The 18,408-nt window shown below is 41.2% G+C and overlaps 1 protein-coding gene across 2 annotated transcripts in view; it reads left to right on the top strand.

Moving 5' to 3' along the window:
* The first annotated feature begins 2,435 nt into the window (after window positions 1-2,435).
* ST6GALNAC5 (ST6 N-acetylgalactosaminide alpha-2,6-sialyltransferase 5) overlaps window positions 2,436-18,408 on the top strand; it is a 173,151-nt gene continuing 157,178 nt past the window's right edge. For both annotated transcript variants that reach the window (XM_022581058.2, XM_089920818.1), the window contains exons 1-2: window positions 2,436-2,450; window positions 3,244-3,441. In XM_022581058.2, coding sequence (XP_022436766.1) covers window positions 2,436-2,450; window positions 3,244-3,441 — 213 coding nt within the window. The remainder of the gene's footprint in view (window positions 2,451-3,243; window positions 3,442-18,408) is intronic.

Below are 18,408 nucleotides of genomic sequence, written 5' to 3'. Positions count from 1 at the left end.
GTGATCTATTTATCCAGGTATCCCAATGCCTGCCATGTAGCAGGTGCTCACCAGAGGAGGTGCTTAACATGGTAGGCACTTGATAAATATATGTTGAATCTCTAGTACTCAGTCTTTTATGGCCAACTTGAAGACTTATCTCACACACACACACACACACACACACACACACACACAAACCCTAGGCTGTGAGCTCTTAAGTGAGAAGGTCTGTGCCTTATTCCTCTCTGCATTCCCTAATATAAAACCACCTAATAGCAGGTGATCATTAAATGATCACTGAATTAAACAGCACAAGGATTTTAACTTGTCACTTGTTTTACCTGCCCTTCTCCACTCCCCCTTGTTCATCTGGCTCTCAGGCCAGAATGCCTAAAACCATTGCATCAATCTAATTAAATATTTGAAAGCCAGAGACCTTGAAACTATTCAAATCAACTTCAGAATTACATTTTTCAAATTTACCCTGGTCATTTCATAAGTAGATCTAGCTACTCACTAACCGCTATCCCAGGAGGTAAAAAAAAAAAAGGATAAGCTTCATGAATTTGGTCAGACATACTGTGTAATGGATGTCCGACATGATGCCATGAGCTTAAATCATAAATATGATGGCTCTGTTTGGCATGGCAAAACATATTAGAAGTGTTTTATTGGTCACTGGGCAACTTACTAGATAGAAGGGGAATGATTCTGAAAACTTCAGAAGCTACCACTAGTAGCATCTCAAAAGGAGCCCTGGAGAAACACAGATAATCTGCTTGCAATGATTCATCAAGTTGGTCCTTTGTTTCCCTAATTTGAGTGTCAAGTGCAACCATCCAATAAAGAATTGCCAAGACCCAATAAGATTCTCTTCTGGCTGCTGCGTTTTCTGCCCTAACTGGTACTATTCATGCCTAAAGCACAAATTGAATAAATAGCTTCAAGGCTGGCAATGTTGGACAGTGTTTGGATTTTTTTGTTTTTCCTTGAAAGGCTGAATCCCATCTGTTTCTCACTTTCCCCCAAACACATTGCGTTGATAGTCATTGTTGCACCGATTAATTTTAACTTTCTTAATACTGGGTATAGAAGGATGCCTCATAAGTTAAAAATAGTTCCTGTTTTATCATTGGTCCAGTAATGGATTAGTGAAGATTAAAAAAGGATTGTAATGCCTTTTTTGGCCTTGAGAAATCTCTTATGGTGCCTATGGTTCAGTTGGCCTGCTGATCATTTCCATCTTAACGTAATCTTTAACATTACGCTGCTACAGGTGAGGTGTTAAGTAATACATTAAGACAACTATTTTCGCTGGCTGAGCAATTTCACAAGAAATATGTTTTTAACTAAATTAGACATTTAACAAATGCCATGTGTAATTCAACGCGGGGCGGGAGGAGGGAGAGTATCCTTAAAACAAGCTATGGATGTGAATTTCCCAAGAAAAAACAGATGAGTTTTAAAAAAAACTAATTGAAGTTCTGAATGTGAAATTATACGCTGTCAGTGCAGTAGACCAACACAGGAGAGCACCAAAGGCCTTAGGATTCTTACAAAATAAGCAGTAAGCAGTTTTAGCTCTAGCAGCCAGAAATCTTTCATTTAAATTAGGCAGAATCTGCAGGTCCAGTTAATCCTGTGGATGTGATGTGTTGAATGTTCTTAACACTTTTATATCATTTAGATGAACACTAGGAACCTCAAGGTTCTGATAGAAAAATAAACTATAATATTTAAAACAAGTAATGAATGAAATAATTTCGATGAAAATGCGGATATAAAGATTGCATGAGAATAACTCGATTTAAAAAGTAAAATTAAGGGGAAGAGAATATCAGAAAGCTTACAATTGGAAAACTGAAACAATAATTTCTTTGAAAAAATTATTTCGTGACATTCCTCCACGCTATGAACATAAACGCAAATGCTATAAATAGAGCTATTGACATTTGGGGTGTTGACTTGTTTTTATCAAAATCACAGAACAGAAATCGTAGTTTTAAATTTTCAAACGGCTATCATGTTCAGAATCCAATAGGGTTCTCCTTCCCTTTTACTTGATGACTTCATAAAAGATAAATAAGCCTTCGGACCAAGAGGTGGGTATATGGGCACGGTTAACTCTCTCGCCCCAGAAATTCTACTCGGCTGAAAAGATGATTATTTGGGGGCGGGAAGGGGGGAATGCAGAGGGCTTTAGGACCCGGCAGGCGGCAGTTGTGTAGATCGCTGAGAGACTACGAGGGTCCGGTTCAGCTTCAATTCTGTCTCTAATCTCTGCAACAGCGGCTCTTCCTGGGTCCCGCGGCTTTCCTGCTCGCTCAGCCGCGGCTGGAGGCCCGGCGAAAATCAGAGCCGTTTCCGCCCCATCACCCACGATGGAAATCCTCCAAGAAAAAGTGGCCCCGGACGCGTGTGTCTGAGGATTCCGCACAAAAGAGGTGCCCAAAATGAAGACCCTGGTGGTGAGTCGTTTGTTATAACTCCTCTGGGCAGAGGCGGGACCCCCGGGCGCAGCGTCCCCGGGGCGCACGGGAGAGCTCCAGGGTGCCTGACCCTGCGCTGCGAGGTCGCCCGTTACAAGGGGACAACTTTCCACCTGCTCCGCGTCCACTCCCGATTCCTCGCTTCAGCCTGGCTCGGAATCCCAGAGCCCGAATGGAAACTGGGGTTGCTGGGCTCCTGGATCTCCGGCGGGAGTTCCGAGCGGCCAGCGGAGAGCTAGAGAAACCTTGGAGTGATGGGCGCCTTGCTCGGGGTTGGGGATGCCCTAACGAAACAGCCTGGCAAAAAACTAAGAGGGGCGGGAAGGGGGGACCTTTGTAGACTTTCTTGGTTTCCTTGTCGGATTTCAAACTTGCAAGGATCGCCAAGGTAGAGCCCCGCGGGTCCAGAAAGGAGAAGCTAGACATTCCAAAGCCGAGCTGGGGCAGAGGGCCCCCGCCCAAAGTGTGAGCCCACCCCTGCTCCCGCCGCCGGCGTGCTCTTCTTCGCGTAGCCGGGCGCCACGCACCACCTGTCCTCTGCCGAGGGATGTGGGAGGCGGCGGCGGCCCAGAGCAGCGACGCGCAGGGAGCATGCCCTGCCGTACGCGGGGCGACGGTGCCTCCTCTGCCGGGCTGCGTGCTGCCAAGGTGGGACCCGGGCTACCCCCGCTGCCCCCGCCCGTCTGACCGTCGCGCCGGAGTCCCTGCCGGGCGCGCTCCTCCCGGGTCGGCGCTCAGCGACTCTCCTGTGCTCTCTCCCGCTCTCCCGCAGCGCCATGGTCTGGCAGTGTGTTTAGCGCTCACCACCATGTGCACCAGCTTGTTGCTCGTGTACAGCAGCCTAGGCGGCCAGAAGGAGCGGCCCCCGCAGCAGCAGCAGGCAGCGGCGACCGGCAGCCCCCCGCCGCACCCCGAGGCCCCCGCGGGACCGCGGCCACTGGACGGATACCTTGGCGTGGCGGACCACAAGGTGACAGCTTGCTCGCCAGCCTTCCCGCCACCCAGCCTGGGGATCCCGCACACCTGAGCTTGCCCCCTTCCCCGGGGTTGGGAGGCGCCGTGAGTAGGTGCCATTCAGAGGCTGGAAGTGCGAGTGGACCCGCTGGGGTGGGACAAGATAGTTCCTACTTGGTGTGAATTTCTATTTGGAGAAGGAAGCAAAGTTTTTCCGGGAATAGGGATGAGATGGGTGCACCCCAAAGCCTAATTTCCTAACAGGAACTGTCCCTGGAATTAGAACCGCCTCATCCCCAGAATTGCAGCTATCGCTGGGTGCAGGGCTCCTGAAGCCTCGGGTTTGGCAGCCAAGTCGCGCCCTAGTGGGAGGAGACCCGGGAATGGCGCGGGTACCAGCCCGAGCTTACCTCCGACAGGGAACCGGAGGCTGAGTAGCAGCCAGTCCGCGGCCGCAGCTCAGGCTCGCATACTCCTATCTGATCTCTGCTTCGGATGCTCTGGGCTAAATTCCTACAGCCCTGGGGAGCGGTGCCCAGGCAAGCGCGGAAGGCTTGAGGCACAAACTCAGCTTCCATTGGCTTGAAACTCATCGTTGAGGGCCTATTTTCCTCTGCCTTCCGGGAAGCCGCTGCATGGCTTGGCTAATAATTAATAAGGTGAATTTTTAAGAAATTGAGCCTTCTTTCCCTGGAATAATAAATCTCTCGTTTCAGTGTGTGAAGCCTCTGGGAGAATCCTAATCAAGTTTCCTGATTCTGAAAAGATATTTTAATACAGTTTAAATGTATTCCCCATTATTTGAAGCTGCTAATATATTTTTATTAAAACACAATTCCATTCTGTATATGCCCTATAAAGCTAGAGGATTTCTTGAAACCACCCAGCTATCCTGCTTTTTGTATTACTAGGTTGTATGGCTGTGAACCAAAGTAATATTTAGCAGGTGCTCCTTTTGTGTGAAAAGATGGTTCTAACCATGCATGAAAAAGTCAGACTTTTTTTAAGGGGCAATCAAAATACTTCTACTCACTTGTGCAATGGATAATGCTAAGGATTTTGGAGGATACAAAAGAATTTAAGGCAGGACGCAGCCTTTAGGGATCTTTGAATGCCTGTGGGAAAACAAACAACATACCATGAAATGTGGATGGATGGATAGATGACAGAGAGACAGAGAGATAGACAGTAGATGTAAATGTATAGGAAATACTGGATATAAACAGTTATTACTGTTGGAGTACAGAGATGAGAAAGATCTCTGCCCGGCTAGGATCAAGGAAAGTTTCTTTGAAAAAGTGGAACTTGCACTGGGAAGAATTCACAGAAGCAGAAAAGAGGGAGAGATTTCATTAGGAAGTGATTTACTGGGGAGGGTGCTGGTGGTAGATCTTAAATCAAAAGTAGAGAGGGCCATCAGTTTCACAATTTCTGTTTTCACAAGCTTCTGTTTTCTCTTTAAGTTGTTGATTGATTACATACTTTGTATCTGCATGTGCAAGCAATCCATAAGGGCTGGAGTTCTAGAAAAGTTTGTGCATTGACTTCCCACTGTGGAGGGATGTGGTGTTTATGTGTTTATAATGAATATATTGAACATGGTGGCTTTTCATGGCTATTGTTTAGTGGAAATGGCTATCTAGCACTTGTGAAGCTTTGGTTAATAGGGGTGTCAAAAGGTAAATTTGCTGTAAGCTTTGATCTGCCTTTAGGAAGATATTGCTAATACTTCCCTTCCTGTGCTCTCCTGCTGGACAGACACCAGCTAAGAATATTGATAGCCTAAGTCAAAATATGATGCCCTCATGTTCTTTTTCAAAGCAGTGTTTATTCACACAAATATGTTGGATTCCATTTTCAATGTGTCAGAGCCTTATTTCATTAAAATGAAGAACAGCCCTTTTGGGGAAGGAATGTGGGAACTCTGTATGAGAAATTGAGATAATCTGTAGTGAAGGGTTTTGTAAGCTGTGAAGTGTTACGTGAATGATACATATGTGTGGAAGACCTTGGAATTCTTAGCAGAGAATTAAAAATGTGACCAGGAAGGTCTTAGCAGATAACACCAATGAAATTCTTTCATAGAAAACCAACCTCTCACAAAATTCCATACCCAAAGGGTTCAACAAAGTTTACCCTACCTCAAGCAAAGGAACAAATGCAAATATTAAAATCTATGCCTTCTTTTTAGGCATTATTTCAATTGTTCCACTGAAGGAAATGTAAACTTCTGCTCAGAATGTAGTCACTTTACTGCTACTATTTAACCGGCTGGAAGTTCGGCAGTTTCATTTCCAATGGCTATCTGAAGGTGCACGTGTAAAACGTTTATGTCTTCTCCCAAAATTGCTGTTTAGGTTTACTTGGGATCTTCCTATAGTCTTGCTTAAGCAGAGGTAGAAATCAATCGTTAGACTATTACTAAGATGTTTTTTTCCAGTTAACACAGGGGATGATAAATGAAAGATTTCTATTCTTCTTATGTTGCCAGATGATACTCTGATTGCTTTTTTGTCCCACTCTCACATCAAGCTTTAGAAAAATTATAGGATATGCTGAATGTGATGACCACCAAGCCATATGCTGCTGCATATTGAATCAGAATTCCAACAGACTTTCAACTGGCCATTGATTTACTGAATCTGGAGAGAGGTACAGATACCATTTAGGAAAACGTTCACATCTCCATGGCTAGAGGTCCCAAAGTCTGATAAATATGTAGTGTTTTTGTTCAGTTACATGATGGCATTAACATTATAACTCCAAGATTAAATTCAACAGGTGGTCCTGAACCCCAGCACCTGAATTTCACAAATTACCGCCTGTCTGCAATGATAGTCTTGTCTCATATGCCGCAGACTGAATTACTGTTGAGATTAAATCACTATGTGCTTTTGTTGAAAGACATGCTGCAAGTCAAGCCAGTGATGAGCAATATGTGTTGAAGCTTAAAATATCACTTTCCATGGTCGTATTCCCTGCTTCCTCTTTCACAAACGATGCTAGCGGAAATTGTAATTCCAGTATGACTAAGTAAGTGAAGGCTACTTGGAGTTTCTTGTGATAATGAAACCATTTCATTTTCTCTTAGGTAGATTTTTTTCTCTTCATTCCCAATCCTTCCCCTGACCTTTTCCCACAAATGTTCCACCAACTTATTTCCATCTCGTTACATGTCTGTCACTGCAGCTATTGTATCTGCATCCTGCCATTTCCTGGTCCCCGATTTTGGAAGCCATTGATTTCTAATCAGATCTTCCAGATCTAAACAAAGAAGTCAATCTTCATGGCTTGGAGAAACTTCTGCCTTTAGAACTGCAGCATAATGTATAATCAAACTAAAACACACATGCACACACACACACACACACACACTCACTCACTAAATCAAGCAACCCTCAGAGGAAAGCTCCAAGTCTCCCAGCAGAGTGGAAGGGGGCATGAAGCACATTATGTGTTCAGTCTGGGTTGCCTCCGGGTAGATAAAGTCATTTGCCATCTGGTGGACCCTGTGAAATGAAACTGTGAGCTGATTCCCATTTCCAGTGGACTGGAGCCCTTTCACAGAAGGCCCACTTGTCACCTGGCTTGCCCTCTTCTTAGGTGGCTTATGAAAGAGCAGTGATCATGGGGCCTGAAGCTGAGCTGCTATCTCCTCGCTTTGGTAGTAGTCCCCAGGAATGGATTTTACACGTACCGGTGACATGCTTGCCCTTGGTTCTTTCTTTCCTTAAGCACTCAATTATTCAGACAAAACCAAAGTGCTTAGAGGTAAGAGTACTATCACTATTAATTGGTAGATGTCCAGTTGGGATGATAATACAAGTCAATGCAAGAGTTGAAAAGTAATTCAAAACCGGAAAAAAAGGTATATGCCATATAACTTATGTTGAAATTATGGCATAAGAATTCTTCCTTTAGAGAGGTATATACATTCTCAAATATAAGTTTACACCATTTATTAGACCCTGTTGTATAATATTTGAGGCATCCAATGAATGATAAATAATTTGGATCTCAAAGAAATTTAAAGTGAGCTTATTTTCAGTGCTCGAGTATTACAAAATGTAATCTGCCAATGATGACAAAACTGTGTTATCACAAAGCATCAACCAAATGGAATCATGAAATGAACTGTTTTTTATGGGAGAAGAGTTCCAATAACGTGGGTGTTTTTAACTGGAGAAGTTAAACTCTTTTAACATTTACTGAATAGTTAACCTTCCTTAATTCTGAAACCAAGAGTATTTCTCCACCTTCCCACAGGAGTAATCCCAAGATACTTTTATGCCAAAGCCCAGACTGTACGTAGCAGATGGTCTGACCTAGCTCCCTCTCAAGTTTCAGGCATTCTGGCCTTCTTGCTGATCCTTGGACACTCATTCTGCCTCAGGACCTTTGCACTTGCTGTTTCATCTCCCTGGAAAGCTCTCACTCAAGATTTTTTGCATGGTTGATTCCTTATGGTCATTTAGTCCTCAGATCACATATCGTCTTCTTGTATACCACACTCTTTAAATAGCCCCCTTCTCACGAGTCATTCTCTATCATACCAGCATGTTTTATTTTCCTTATAATACTTAACAATATCTGAAATAATCTTAAAGTTTACTTGTCTCTTGTCTGCCATCCCCCCAAGTAGAATCTAAGTGCTCTGATATCAAAGCATCTGATACATCTTGTTGACCAGTTTAAATCCAGGCCCTAATACTTGGCCATTGGTGGGCACACAATAAGTATTTATGGAAGGAAAGAAGAAAGCAGGGCGTATTGGGGGTGGGGTATCCCTGAAGAAGGACAAAGCTGCCTTACCTTATGTCAAGTCCTTTCTCTGCAAGACACATCAGTGCAGTCCCAGGCCCTGGTATGTCTCATCTTTCCTAAATTTGATTTACTCCTTCTCCTCCTAATAATGATAATAGGAAATGATTTGAAACATAAGAGTCTTTGGGAATGAGATTTGGGAATCTACCATTTTAATAGGCTTCCCTTATGGTTCTTGTGCACGTTAAAGTTTGAGAATCATCATTTGAAACGTTTTTAATCATCATAGTGTGTAGTTCTGTAGCTAATTTGTTTCTGGGTTTTTGAACTACTCATAGCCCTTAGTAAATATTCATTGAAGGCCTAATAGTTGCAAAATTCCAGGATATCCTGGAAGAAGAACACAGTCCCTGCCCTCAAAGAACCTTTGATCTAATTGGAAAGAAAAGACAAAGAAGCAAGAAAGATTAAATAATAAAGCAAGTCCTGAATAATAATATGAAACCAAGAAACAGTACATCAAGGCACGGACACTAAAAAGGGGGCAATTTCTGTGATCTTTCTCATCTATAAAGTAAGTTAGATACTGTTGTTACCTTAGAAGTTATAAAACTTTCAAACTAAAATTCTATTATTCATTAGCCCTTTTAAATATATGGCTTCCTTCTGGCTTCCTTTCTCTCGTTGGTTGTGTAAAGGAGTTACTAGAAAAAGAGCTATTTCAAGTCAAAGAGCTATTAATGTCAAGCCCAAGCATTCCCACTTAGAGATGTTTTGGAAGAGTCAGATTCAGTGACAAACGTGTGTAGAGTCACAGTGGAAAGTTCCGTCTGCACTTAGACTTAATTTGCCAAGAACAGATTAGGATGATTTGATCTGTTTTCTACTCATTAGCAGGGTGATGCTGTTTGACTGTTTACAGAGGATGTGTCCTAACATAAAATATGTGTCCTAAAGGAAAATCTGTAATTGCTGGGATATTGTGCTTTCTTTCTTTTTTTGTTTACATCTTTATTGGAGTATAATTGCTTTACAATGTGTGTTAGTTTCTACTGTATAACAAAGTGAATCAGCTATACATAAACATAGATCCCCATATCTCCTCCCTCTTGAGTCTCCCTCCCACCCTCCCTAACCCACCCCTCTACGTGGACACAAAGCAATAAGCTGATCTCCCTGTGCTATGTGCTGCTTCCCACTAGCTATCTATTTTACAGTTAGTAGTGTATATAATGTCCATGGCACTCTCTCACTTCGTCCCAGCTTCCCCTTCCCCCTCGCCATGTCTTCAAGTCCATTCTCTAAATCTGCATCTTTATTCCTTTCCTGCCCCTACATTCTTCAGAACCTTTTTTTTTTTTTAGATTCCATATATATGTGTTAGCATACAGTATTTGTTTTTCTCTTTCTGACTTACTTCACTCTGTATGACAGTCTCTAGGTCCATCCACCACACTATAAATAACTCAATTTTGTTTCTTTTTATGGCTGAGTAATATTCCATTGTATATATGTGTCACATCTTCTTTATCCATTCATCTGTCGATGGACACTTAGGTTGCTTCCATGTTCTGCCTATTGTAAATAGAACTGCAGTGAAGATTGTGGTACATGACTCTTTTTGAATTATGGTTTTACTCATATGGTAGTTTTAGTTTTTTAAGGAACCTCGATACTGTTCTCCACAGTGGCTGTATCAATTTACATTCCCACCAACAGTGCAAGAGGGTTCCCTTTTCTCCACACCCTCTCCAGCATTTATTGTTTGTCGATTTTTGATGATGGCCATTCTGACTGGTGTGAGGTGATACCTCATTGCAGTTTTGATTTGCATTCCTCTAATGATTAGTGATATTGAGTATCCTTTCATGTGTTTGTTGGCAATCTGTATATCTTCTTTGGAGAAATTTCTATTTAGGCCTTCTGCCCATTTTTGGATTGGGTTGTTTGCTTTTTTGGTATTGATCTGTATAAGCTGCCTGTATATTTTGGAGATTAATCCTTTGTCAGTTGCTTCATTTGCAAATATTTTCTCCCATTCTGAGGGTTGTCTTTTCGACTTGTTTATGGTTTCCTTTCCTGTGCAAAAGCTTTTAAGATCCATTAGGTCCCATTTGTTTATTTTTGTTTTTATTTCCATTTCTCTAGGAGGTGGCTCAAAAAGAATCTTGCTGTGATGTATGTCACAGAGTGTTCTGCCTATGTTTTCCTCTAAGAGTTTTATAGTGTCTGGCCTTACATTTAGGTCTTCAATCCATTTTGAGTTTATTTTTGTGTATGGTGTTAGGGAGTGTTCTAATTTCATTCTTTTACATATAGCTGTCCAGTTTTCCCAGCACCACTTATTGAAGAGGCTGTCTTTTCTCCATTGTATATTCTTGCCTCCTTTATCAAAGATAAGGTGACCACATGTTTGTGGGTTTATCTCAGGGCTTTCTATTCTGTTCCATTAATCTATATTTCTGTTTTTGTGCCAGTACTGTACTGTCTTGATTACTGTAGCTTTTTAGTATAGTCTGAAGTCCAGAAACCTGATTCCTCTAGCCCCGTTTTTCTTTCTCAACATTGCTTCAGCTATGTGTTTGCATACAAATTGTGAAATTTTTTGTTCTAGCTCTGAGAAAAATGCCATTGGTAGTTTGATAGGGATTGCACTGAATCTCCAGATTGCTTTGGGTAGTATAGTCATTTTCACAGTGTTGATTCTTCCAATCCAAGAACATGGTATATCTCTCCATCTGTTTGTATCATCTTTAATTTCTTTCATCAGTGTCTTATAGTTTTCTGCATACAGGTCTTTTGTCTCCCTAGGTAGGTTTATTCCTAGGTATTTTATTCTTTTTGATGCAATGGTAAATGGGAGTGTTTCCTTAATTTCTATTTCAGATTTTTCATCATTAGTGTATAGGAATGCAAGAGATTTCTGTGCATTAATTTTATAACCTGCTACTTTACCAAATTCATTGATTAACTCTAGTTGTTTTCTGGTAGCATCTTTCGGATTCTCTATGTATAGTATCATGTCATCTGCAAACAGTGACAGCTTTATTTCTTCTTTTCTGATTTGGATTCCTTTTATTTCTTTGCTGTCTCTGATTGCTGTGGCTAAAACTTCCAAAACTGTGTTGAATAATAGTGGTGAGAGTGGGCAACCTTGTCTTCTTCTGGATCTTAGTGGAAATGCTTTCAGTTTTTCACCATTGAAAATGATGTTTGTGGGTTTGTCATATATGGCCTTTATTATGTTGAGGTAAGTTCTCTCTATGCCTAGTTTCAGGAGAGTTTTTATCATAAATGGGTGTTGAATTTTGTCAAAAGCTTTTTCTGCATCTATTGAGATAATCATATGGTTTTTATTCTTCAATCTGTTAATATGGTGTATCACATTGATTGATTTGCATATATTGAAGAATCTTGCATTCCTGGGATAAACCCCACTTGATCATGGTGTATGATCCTTTTAACGTGCTGTTGGATTCTGTTTGCTAGTATTTTGTTGAGGATTTTTGCATCTATATTCATCAGTGATATTGGTCTGTAGTTTTCCTTTTTTTGCATTACGTCTTTGCCTGGTTTTGGTATCAGGGTGATGTTGGCCTCATAGAATGAGTTTGGGAGTGTTCCTCCCTCTGCTATATTTTGGAAGAGTTTGAGAAGGATAGGTGTTAGCTCTTCTCTAAATGTTTGATAGAATTCACCTGTGAAGCCGTCTGGTCCTGGGCTTTTGTTTGTTGGAAGATTTTTCGTCACAGTTTCAATTTCAGTGCTTGTGATTGGTCAGTTTATATTTTCTATTTCTTCCTGGTTCAGTCTTGGGAGGTTGTGCTTTTCTAAGAATTTGTCCATTTCTTCCAGGTTGTCCATTTGATTTGCATGTAGTTGCTTGTACTAATCTCTCATGATCCTTTGTATTTCTGCAGTGTCAGTTGTTACTTCTCCTTTTTCATTTCTAATTCTATTGATTTGAATCTTCTCCCTTATTTTCTTGATGAGTCTGGCTAATGGTTTATCAATTTGATTTATCTTCTCAAAGAACCAGCTTTTAGTTTTATTTATTTCTGATCTGATGTTTATGATTTCTTTCCTTCTGCTGACTTTGGGGTTTTTGTTTTCCTCGCTCTCTAATTGCTTTAGGTGTAAGGTTAGGTTGTTTATTTGAGACATTTCTTGTTTCTTGAGGTAGGATTGTATTGCTATAAACTTCCCTCTTAGAACTGCTTTTGCTGCATCCCGTAGGTTTTGGGCTGTCATGTTTTCATTATCATTTGTTTATAGGTATTTTTAAATTTTCTCTTTGATTTCTTCAGTGATCTCTTGGTTATTTAGTAGTGTATTGATTAGCCTCCATGTGTTTGTATTTTTTACAGATTTTTTTCCTGTAATTGATATCTAGACTCATAACATTGTGGTCAGAAAAGATACTTGATACGATTTCAATTTTCTTAAGTTTACCAAGGCTTGATTTGTGACCCAAGGTATTATGTATCCTGGAGAATGTTCCATGAGCACTTGACAAGAAAGTGTATTCTGTTGTTTTTGGATGGAATGTCCTTTAATTTTCAATTAAGTCCATATTGTTTCACGTGTCATTTAAAGCTTGTGTTTCCTTATTTATTTTCATTTTGGATGATCTGTCCATTGGTGAAATTTGGGTGTTAAAGTCCCCTACTACTATTGTGTTACTGTCGATTTGCCCTTTTTTGCCTGTTAGCATTTGCCTTATGTATTGGGGTGCTCCTATGTTGGGTGCATAAATATTTACAACTGTTATATCTTCTTCTTGGATCGATCCCTTAATCATTATGTAGTGTCCTTCTTTGCCTCTTGTAGTAGTCTATATTTTAAAGTCTATTTTGTCTCATATGAGAATTGCTACTCCAACTTTCTTTTGATTTTAATTTACATGGAATATCTTTTTCCATCCCCTCACTTTCAGTCTGTATGTGTCCCTAGGTCTGAAGTGGGTCTCTTGTAGACAACATATATATGGGAATTGTTTTTGTATCCATTCAGCCAGTCTATGTCTTTTGGTTGGAGGATTTAATCCATTTACACTTAAGGTAGTTATCTATATGTGTGTTCCTATTACCATTTTCTTAATTGTTTTGGGCTTATTATTGTAGGTCCTTTCCTTCTCTTGTGTTTCATTCCTAGAGAAGTTTCTGTAGGATTTGTTGTAAAGCTGGTTTGATGGTGCTAAATTCTCTTAGCTTTTGCTTGTCTGTAAAGGTTTTCATATCCCCATCGAATCTGAATGAGATCCTTGCTGGATAGAGTAATCTTGTTGTAGGTTTTTCTCTTTTATCACTTTAAATATGGCCTGCCACTCCCTTCTGGCTTGCAGAGTTTCTGCTGAAAGATCAGCTGTTAACCTTATGGGGATTCCCTTGTATGTTATTTGTTGCTTTTCCCTTGCTGCTTTTAATATTTTTTCTTTGTATTTAATTTTTGATAGTTTGATTAATATGTGTCTTGGTGTGTTTCTCCTTGGATTTATACTATATGGGACTCTCTGCGCTTCCTGGAGTTGATGACTATTTCCTTTCCCATATTGGGGACGTTTTCAACTATAATCTCTTCAAATATTTCTCAGTCCCTTTCTTTATCTCTTCTTCTTCTGGGACCCCTATAATTCTAAATTGGTGCCTTTAATGTTGTCCCAGAGGTCTCTGAGACTGTCCTCAATTATTTTCCTTCTTTTTTCTTTATTCTGCTCTGCAGTAGTTATTTCCACTATTTTATCTTCCAGGTCGCTTATCCGTTTTTCTGCCTCAGTTATTCCGCTATTGATTCTTCCTAGAGAATTTTTAATTTCATTTATTGTGTTGTTCATCATTCTTTGTTTGCTGTCTAGTTTTTCTAGGTCTTTCTTAAACTTTTCTTTTATTTTTTCCATTCTGTTTCCAAGATTTTGGATCATCTTTACTATCATTACTCTGAATTCTTTTTCAAGTAGACTGCCTATTTCCTCTACATTTGTTTGGTCTGGTGGGTTTTTACCTTGCTCCTTCATGTGCTGTGCGTTTCTCTGTCTTCTCATTTTGCTTAACTTACTGTGTTTGGGGTCTCCTTTCTGTAGCCTGCAGGTTCATAGTTCCCGTTGTTTTTGGTGTCTACCCCCAGTGGGTAAGGTTGGTTCAGTGGGTTGCGTAGGCTTCCTGGTGGAGGGGACTGGTGCCTGTGTTCTGGTGGATGAGGCTGGATCTTGCCTTTCTGGTGGGCAGGACAGCATCAAGGGCTGTGTTTTGGTGTGTCTGTGAAGTTATTATGATTTTAGGCAGCCTCTCTGCTAATGGATGGGGTTGTGTTCCAGTCTTGCTTGTTGTTTGGCATAGGGTGTCCAGCACTGTAGCTTGCTGGTCATTGAGTGGAGCTGGGTCTTAGCGTTGAGATGGAGATCTCTGAGAGAGCTTTTGCCATTTGATATTATGTTGGGCCGGGAGGTCTCTGGTGGACCAATGTCCTGAACTCGGCTCTGCCAACTCAGAGGCTCAGGCCTGACACTTGGCTGGAGTACCAAGACTCTGTCAGCCACATGGCTCAGAAGAAAAGGGAGAAAAATAAAGAAAGAAATCAAGAAAGTAAAATAAATAAAATAAAATAAAGTTATTAAATTAAAAAATTAAAAACAATTAAAAAGTAATAAAAAGAATGAGAGTGCAACTAAACCAAAAAACAAATCCACCAATGATAAGAAGTGCTAAAAACTATACAAAAAAACCCCCAGACCAACAGAACCCTAGGACAAATGGTAAAAGCAAAGCTATACAGACAAAATCACACAAAGAAGCGTACACATACACAGTCACAAAAGGAGAAAAAGGAAAAATATATATATATTAGAAGAAAAAAAGGAAGAGAGCAACCAAATCAATAAACAAATCTACCAATGATAATAAGCTCTAAATACTAAACTAAGGTAAACGTAAAACCAGAAACAAATTAGATGCAGAAAGCAAACCCCAAGTCTACAGTTGCTCCCAAAGTCCACTGCCTCAATTTCGGATGATTCGTTGTCTATTCAGGAATTCCACAGAGGAAGAGTACATCAGTTTGACTGTGGAGATTTAATCTGCTGATCCTGAGGCTGCTGGGAGAGATTTCCCTTTCTCTTCTTTGTTCGCACAGCCTCTGGGGTTCAGCTTTGGATTAGCCGCCGCCTCTGCATGTAGGTCATCTGAGGGCGTCTGTTCCCTGCCCAGACAGGATGGGTTTAAAGTAGCAGCTGATTCGCGGGCTCTGGCTCACTCAGGCCAGGGGGAGGGAGAGGTAGAGAATGCGGGGTGAGCCTGAGGCAGCAGAGGCCAGTGTGTCACTGCAACAGCCAGAGGCGCTCCGTGCGTTCTCCTGGGGAAGTTGTCCCTGGATCACGGGACCCTGGCAGTGGCGGGCTGCACAGGCTCCCGGCAGGGGAGGTGTGGATCGTGACCTGTGCCTGTGCACAGGCTTCTTGGTGGCTGCAGCAGCAGCCTTAGCATTTCATGCCCATCTCTGAGGTCCACGCTGATAGCCGCAGCTCGTGCCTGTCTCTGGAGCTCCTTTAAGCAGCGCTCTTAATCCCCTCTCCTCACGCACCCCAAAATAATGGTCTCTTGCCTCTTAGGCAAGTCCAGACTTTTTCCCAGACTCCCTCCTCGCTAGCTGTGGTGCACTAGCCCCCTTCAGGCCGTGTTCACGCAGCCAAGCCCAGTCCTTTCCCTGGGGTCTGACCTCCAAAACTGGAGCCTCAGCTTCCAGTCCCCACCCACCCTCGGGGGTGAGCAGACAAGCGTCTCGGGCTGGTGAGTGCTCTTCGGCACTGATCCTCTACGTGGGAATCTCTCCGCTTTTCCCTCTGCACCCCTGTTGCTGCGCTCTACTTCATGGCTCCGAAGCTTCCCCCCCGCCACCCCCCATCTCTGCCAGTGAAGGGGCTTCCTAGTGTTTGGAAACCTTTCCTCCTTCACAGCTCTCTCCCAGGTGCAGGTCCCATCCCTATTCTTTTGTCTCTGTTTTTTCTTTTTTCTTTTGCCCCACCCAGGTACGTGGGGGAGTTTCTTGCCTTTTGGGAAGCCTAAGGTCTTCTGCCAGCATTCAGTAGGTGTTCTGTAGGAGCTGTTCCACATGTAGATGTATTTTTGATGTCTTTGTGGGGAGAAAGGTGATCTCCACGTCTTACTCCTCCACCGTCTTGAAGCTCTGCCAGCATAAATTAATTTTAAGTTCAAAATATTTAATCTCTTTATGATTCTCCTTTGGTATGGCATAGGATCTCCTGGATGCTTGAAGGGAGTGAACCCTCTTACCCTGTTCACATGTGTCTGTAACATATGGTGACTATATTTCTGAACCAAATCTCATAACTCATGGTATGATGAATTTGAACATAATTGTGTTGGCCACAAGACAGAATATTTGCAATCAGATCCATCCTGGAAACATGACATCTGTTATAGAGGGGGACTTTCCATACCTCTGAAGTCAAACAGCAGCTCAGTATAATTCCTGTCCTGCAAATATTGGGATAAAGAGAGATTAAAGATGAGAAAAGACTGAAACATTAAAACCCATCATCAATCAATAAATCATTCTGGAACCCTTCTATACACCTATTAAATAGCCTTTGATCAGCTGTGAAGGATCTTAGATATAGAAAGACAAGGAATGATTATTTCTTAAATAATAATGTTATTTCCCATACCTTGTGATTCAAGAAAAGAATCCCCTTGTGAGTCAGTAGATTTATGATCAAATGATCAATAAAAACTTGGGGGTGGAGGCATTTATGAGATGTACTCAGATTCCTCTTCATAAGCTCTTTTAGTCTTAAACTCTTAGTGTGGGCCTGGGACAAATAAATATTTTCATTGCATGCTCTATTCAATATGGTTTCCCAAATAAAAGCCACAGGCGTGAATAGTCTCAGTTTAGACAGTATACCGGCAGGGAAGCCTTCCTGGACTTGTAGCCCAGGATAGATCTGAGCTGTGTGTTTTGTCATCACAGCCAGCATCGCATGATAATACTTATTCTGGTTGATTGTCATTTCTTGTCTAAAATTGTCTGCTTTCTCAGCTTGACTCGTGGAGACTGGGAATTTTTTCTCTTTTTTTGTCATTGAATTCCCAGCCTGGCATATAATGGGTCTTCAATAAATAGTTGTTGAATAAATAAGTGTATCTATATAAAGATTTTATATTTCTTCTAAAATAAGACTGTTTCTGACTGCTTGGAGTTACTGACAAGGAATAACTACACATCATAAATGTCAATTTCTCCAGCCATAATTTGTAGTTCTGTAACTATTTCATTTCTACTTTCTTGTACTAATCAGAGCTCTTAAGACATACTCAAAATTTTAGAGCTAGAATGAAACTTCAAAATTATCAAAAGGAATTCACGAGTGGTCATGCGATTTGCCCAAAGTCGAGGGTTAGTGGCAGAGCTAGGGCTAAAATGTGGGTCTCTAATGTGAATATCATTACCGTAAGGGAAATTCAGTGCCAGTATATTCCAAGCCGTGACTCAACATTATTTGAACAGAATTTATTAAAATGAAGAGCCTAGGCCTATCCAGTTATTGGAAAAAGATAAATATTTAAACATCTTATTATTCTGAAATGAATTTGAGAATATGCCTCTGGGTAGTTAAAAAGAGCTCCCACCAACCACTGACTTAGCAACGGGTACTCTAAAGGCTGCACAAAATGCATGACACCGATGTAATTGGAACAATTTGCAAATCAGAGTGGACTTTGCCTTTAAAAAGTAAACCAAGCCAAAAGAAGTGTCGTGTTTAATTATTTGCAGAAATGTCATGACTAGACCACTTATTTATCTGAATTACCTTCTCCACAGTGGAGAAGGAAACACCATTGGGAGACTCAGTTCACCAAGTATCTGGACTGCCATTCTGCAAGTAACCATTGATTCCTCCTAAATTCTGAGATGTGATTCTTACTCTGAGATAGAATTACTTTAGGCAAATAAGAAACCATTTTACCCATGGTAGGGAAAATTAACCTTGATAGTTGTTGTAGCTCAGAATGAAAAGGATACTTTCTTTATTATATTCTCCTTTAATAGCTAAGGAGGTGTCTTTATTGTTCCTGGGAACCTCACAGAGTCTGAGGATACCCTGGCAGACTGAAATGCAGAGTTAAACCAGTTTTTAATAAGAAAGCATATTCTGGAAATTAATTGCACATATGGGACCTCTCCACTGACTGAACTGCATTAC

This window comes from Delphinapterus leucas, chromosome 1 (assembly GCF_059928025.1).
Source record: "Delphinapterus leucas isolate spDelLeu-1000000601 "Yukka" chromosome 1, BTC_Dleu_Yukka2, whole genome shotgun sequence".
NCBI classification, from domain to species: Eukaryota; Metazoa; Chordata; class Mammalia; order Artiodactyla; family Monodontidae; genus Delphinapterus; species Delphinapterus leucas.
This window is presented reverse-complemented; position numbering and strand designations above follow the sequence as displayed.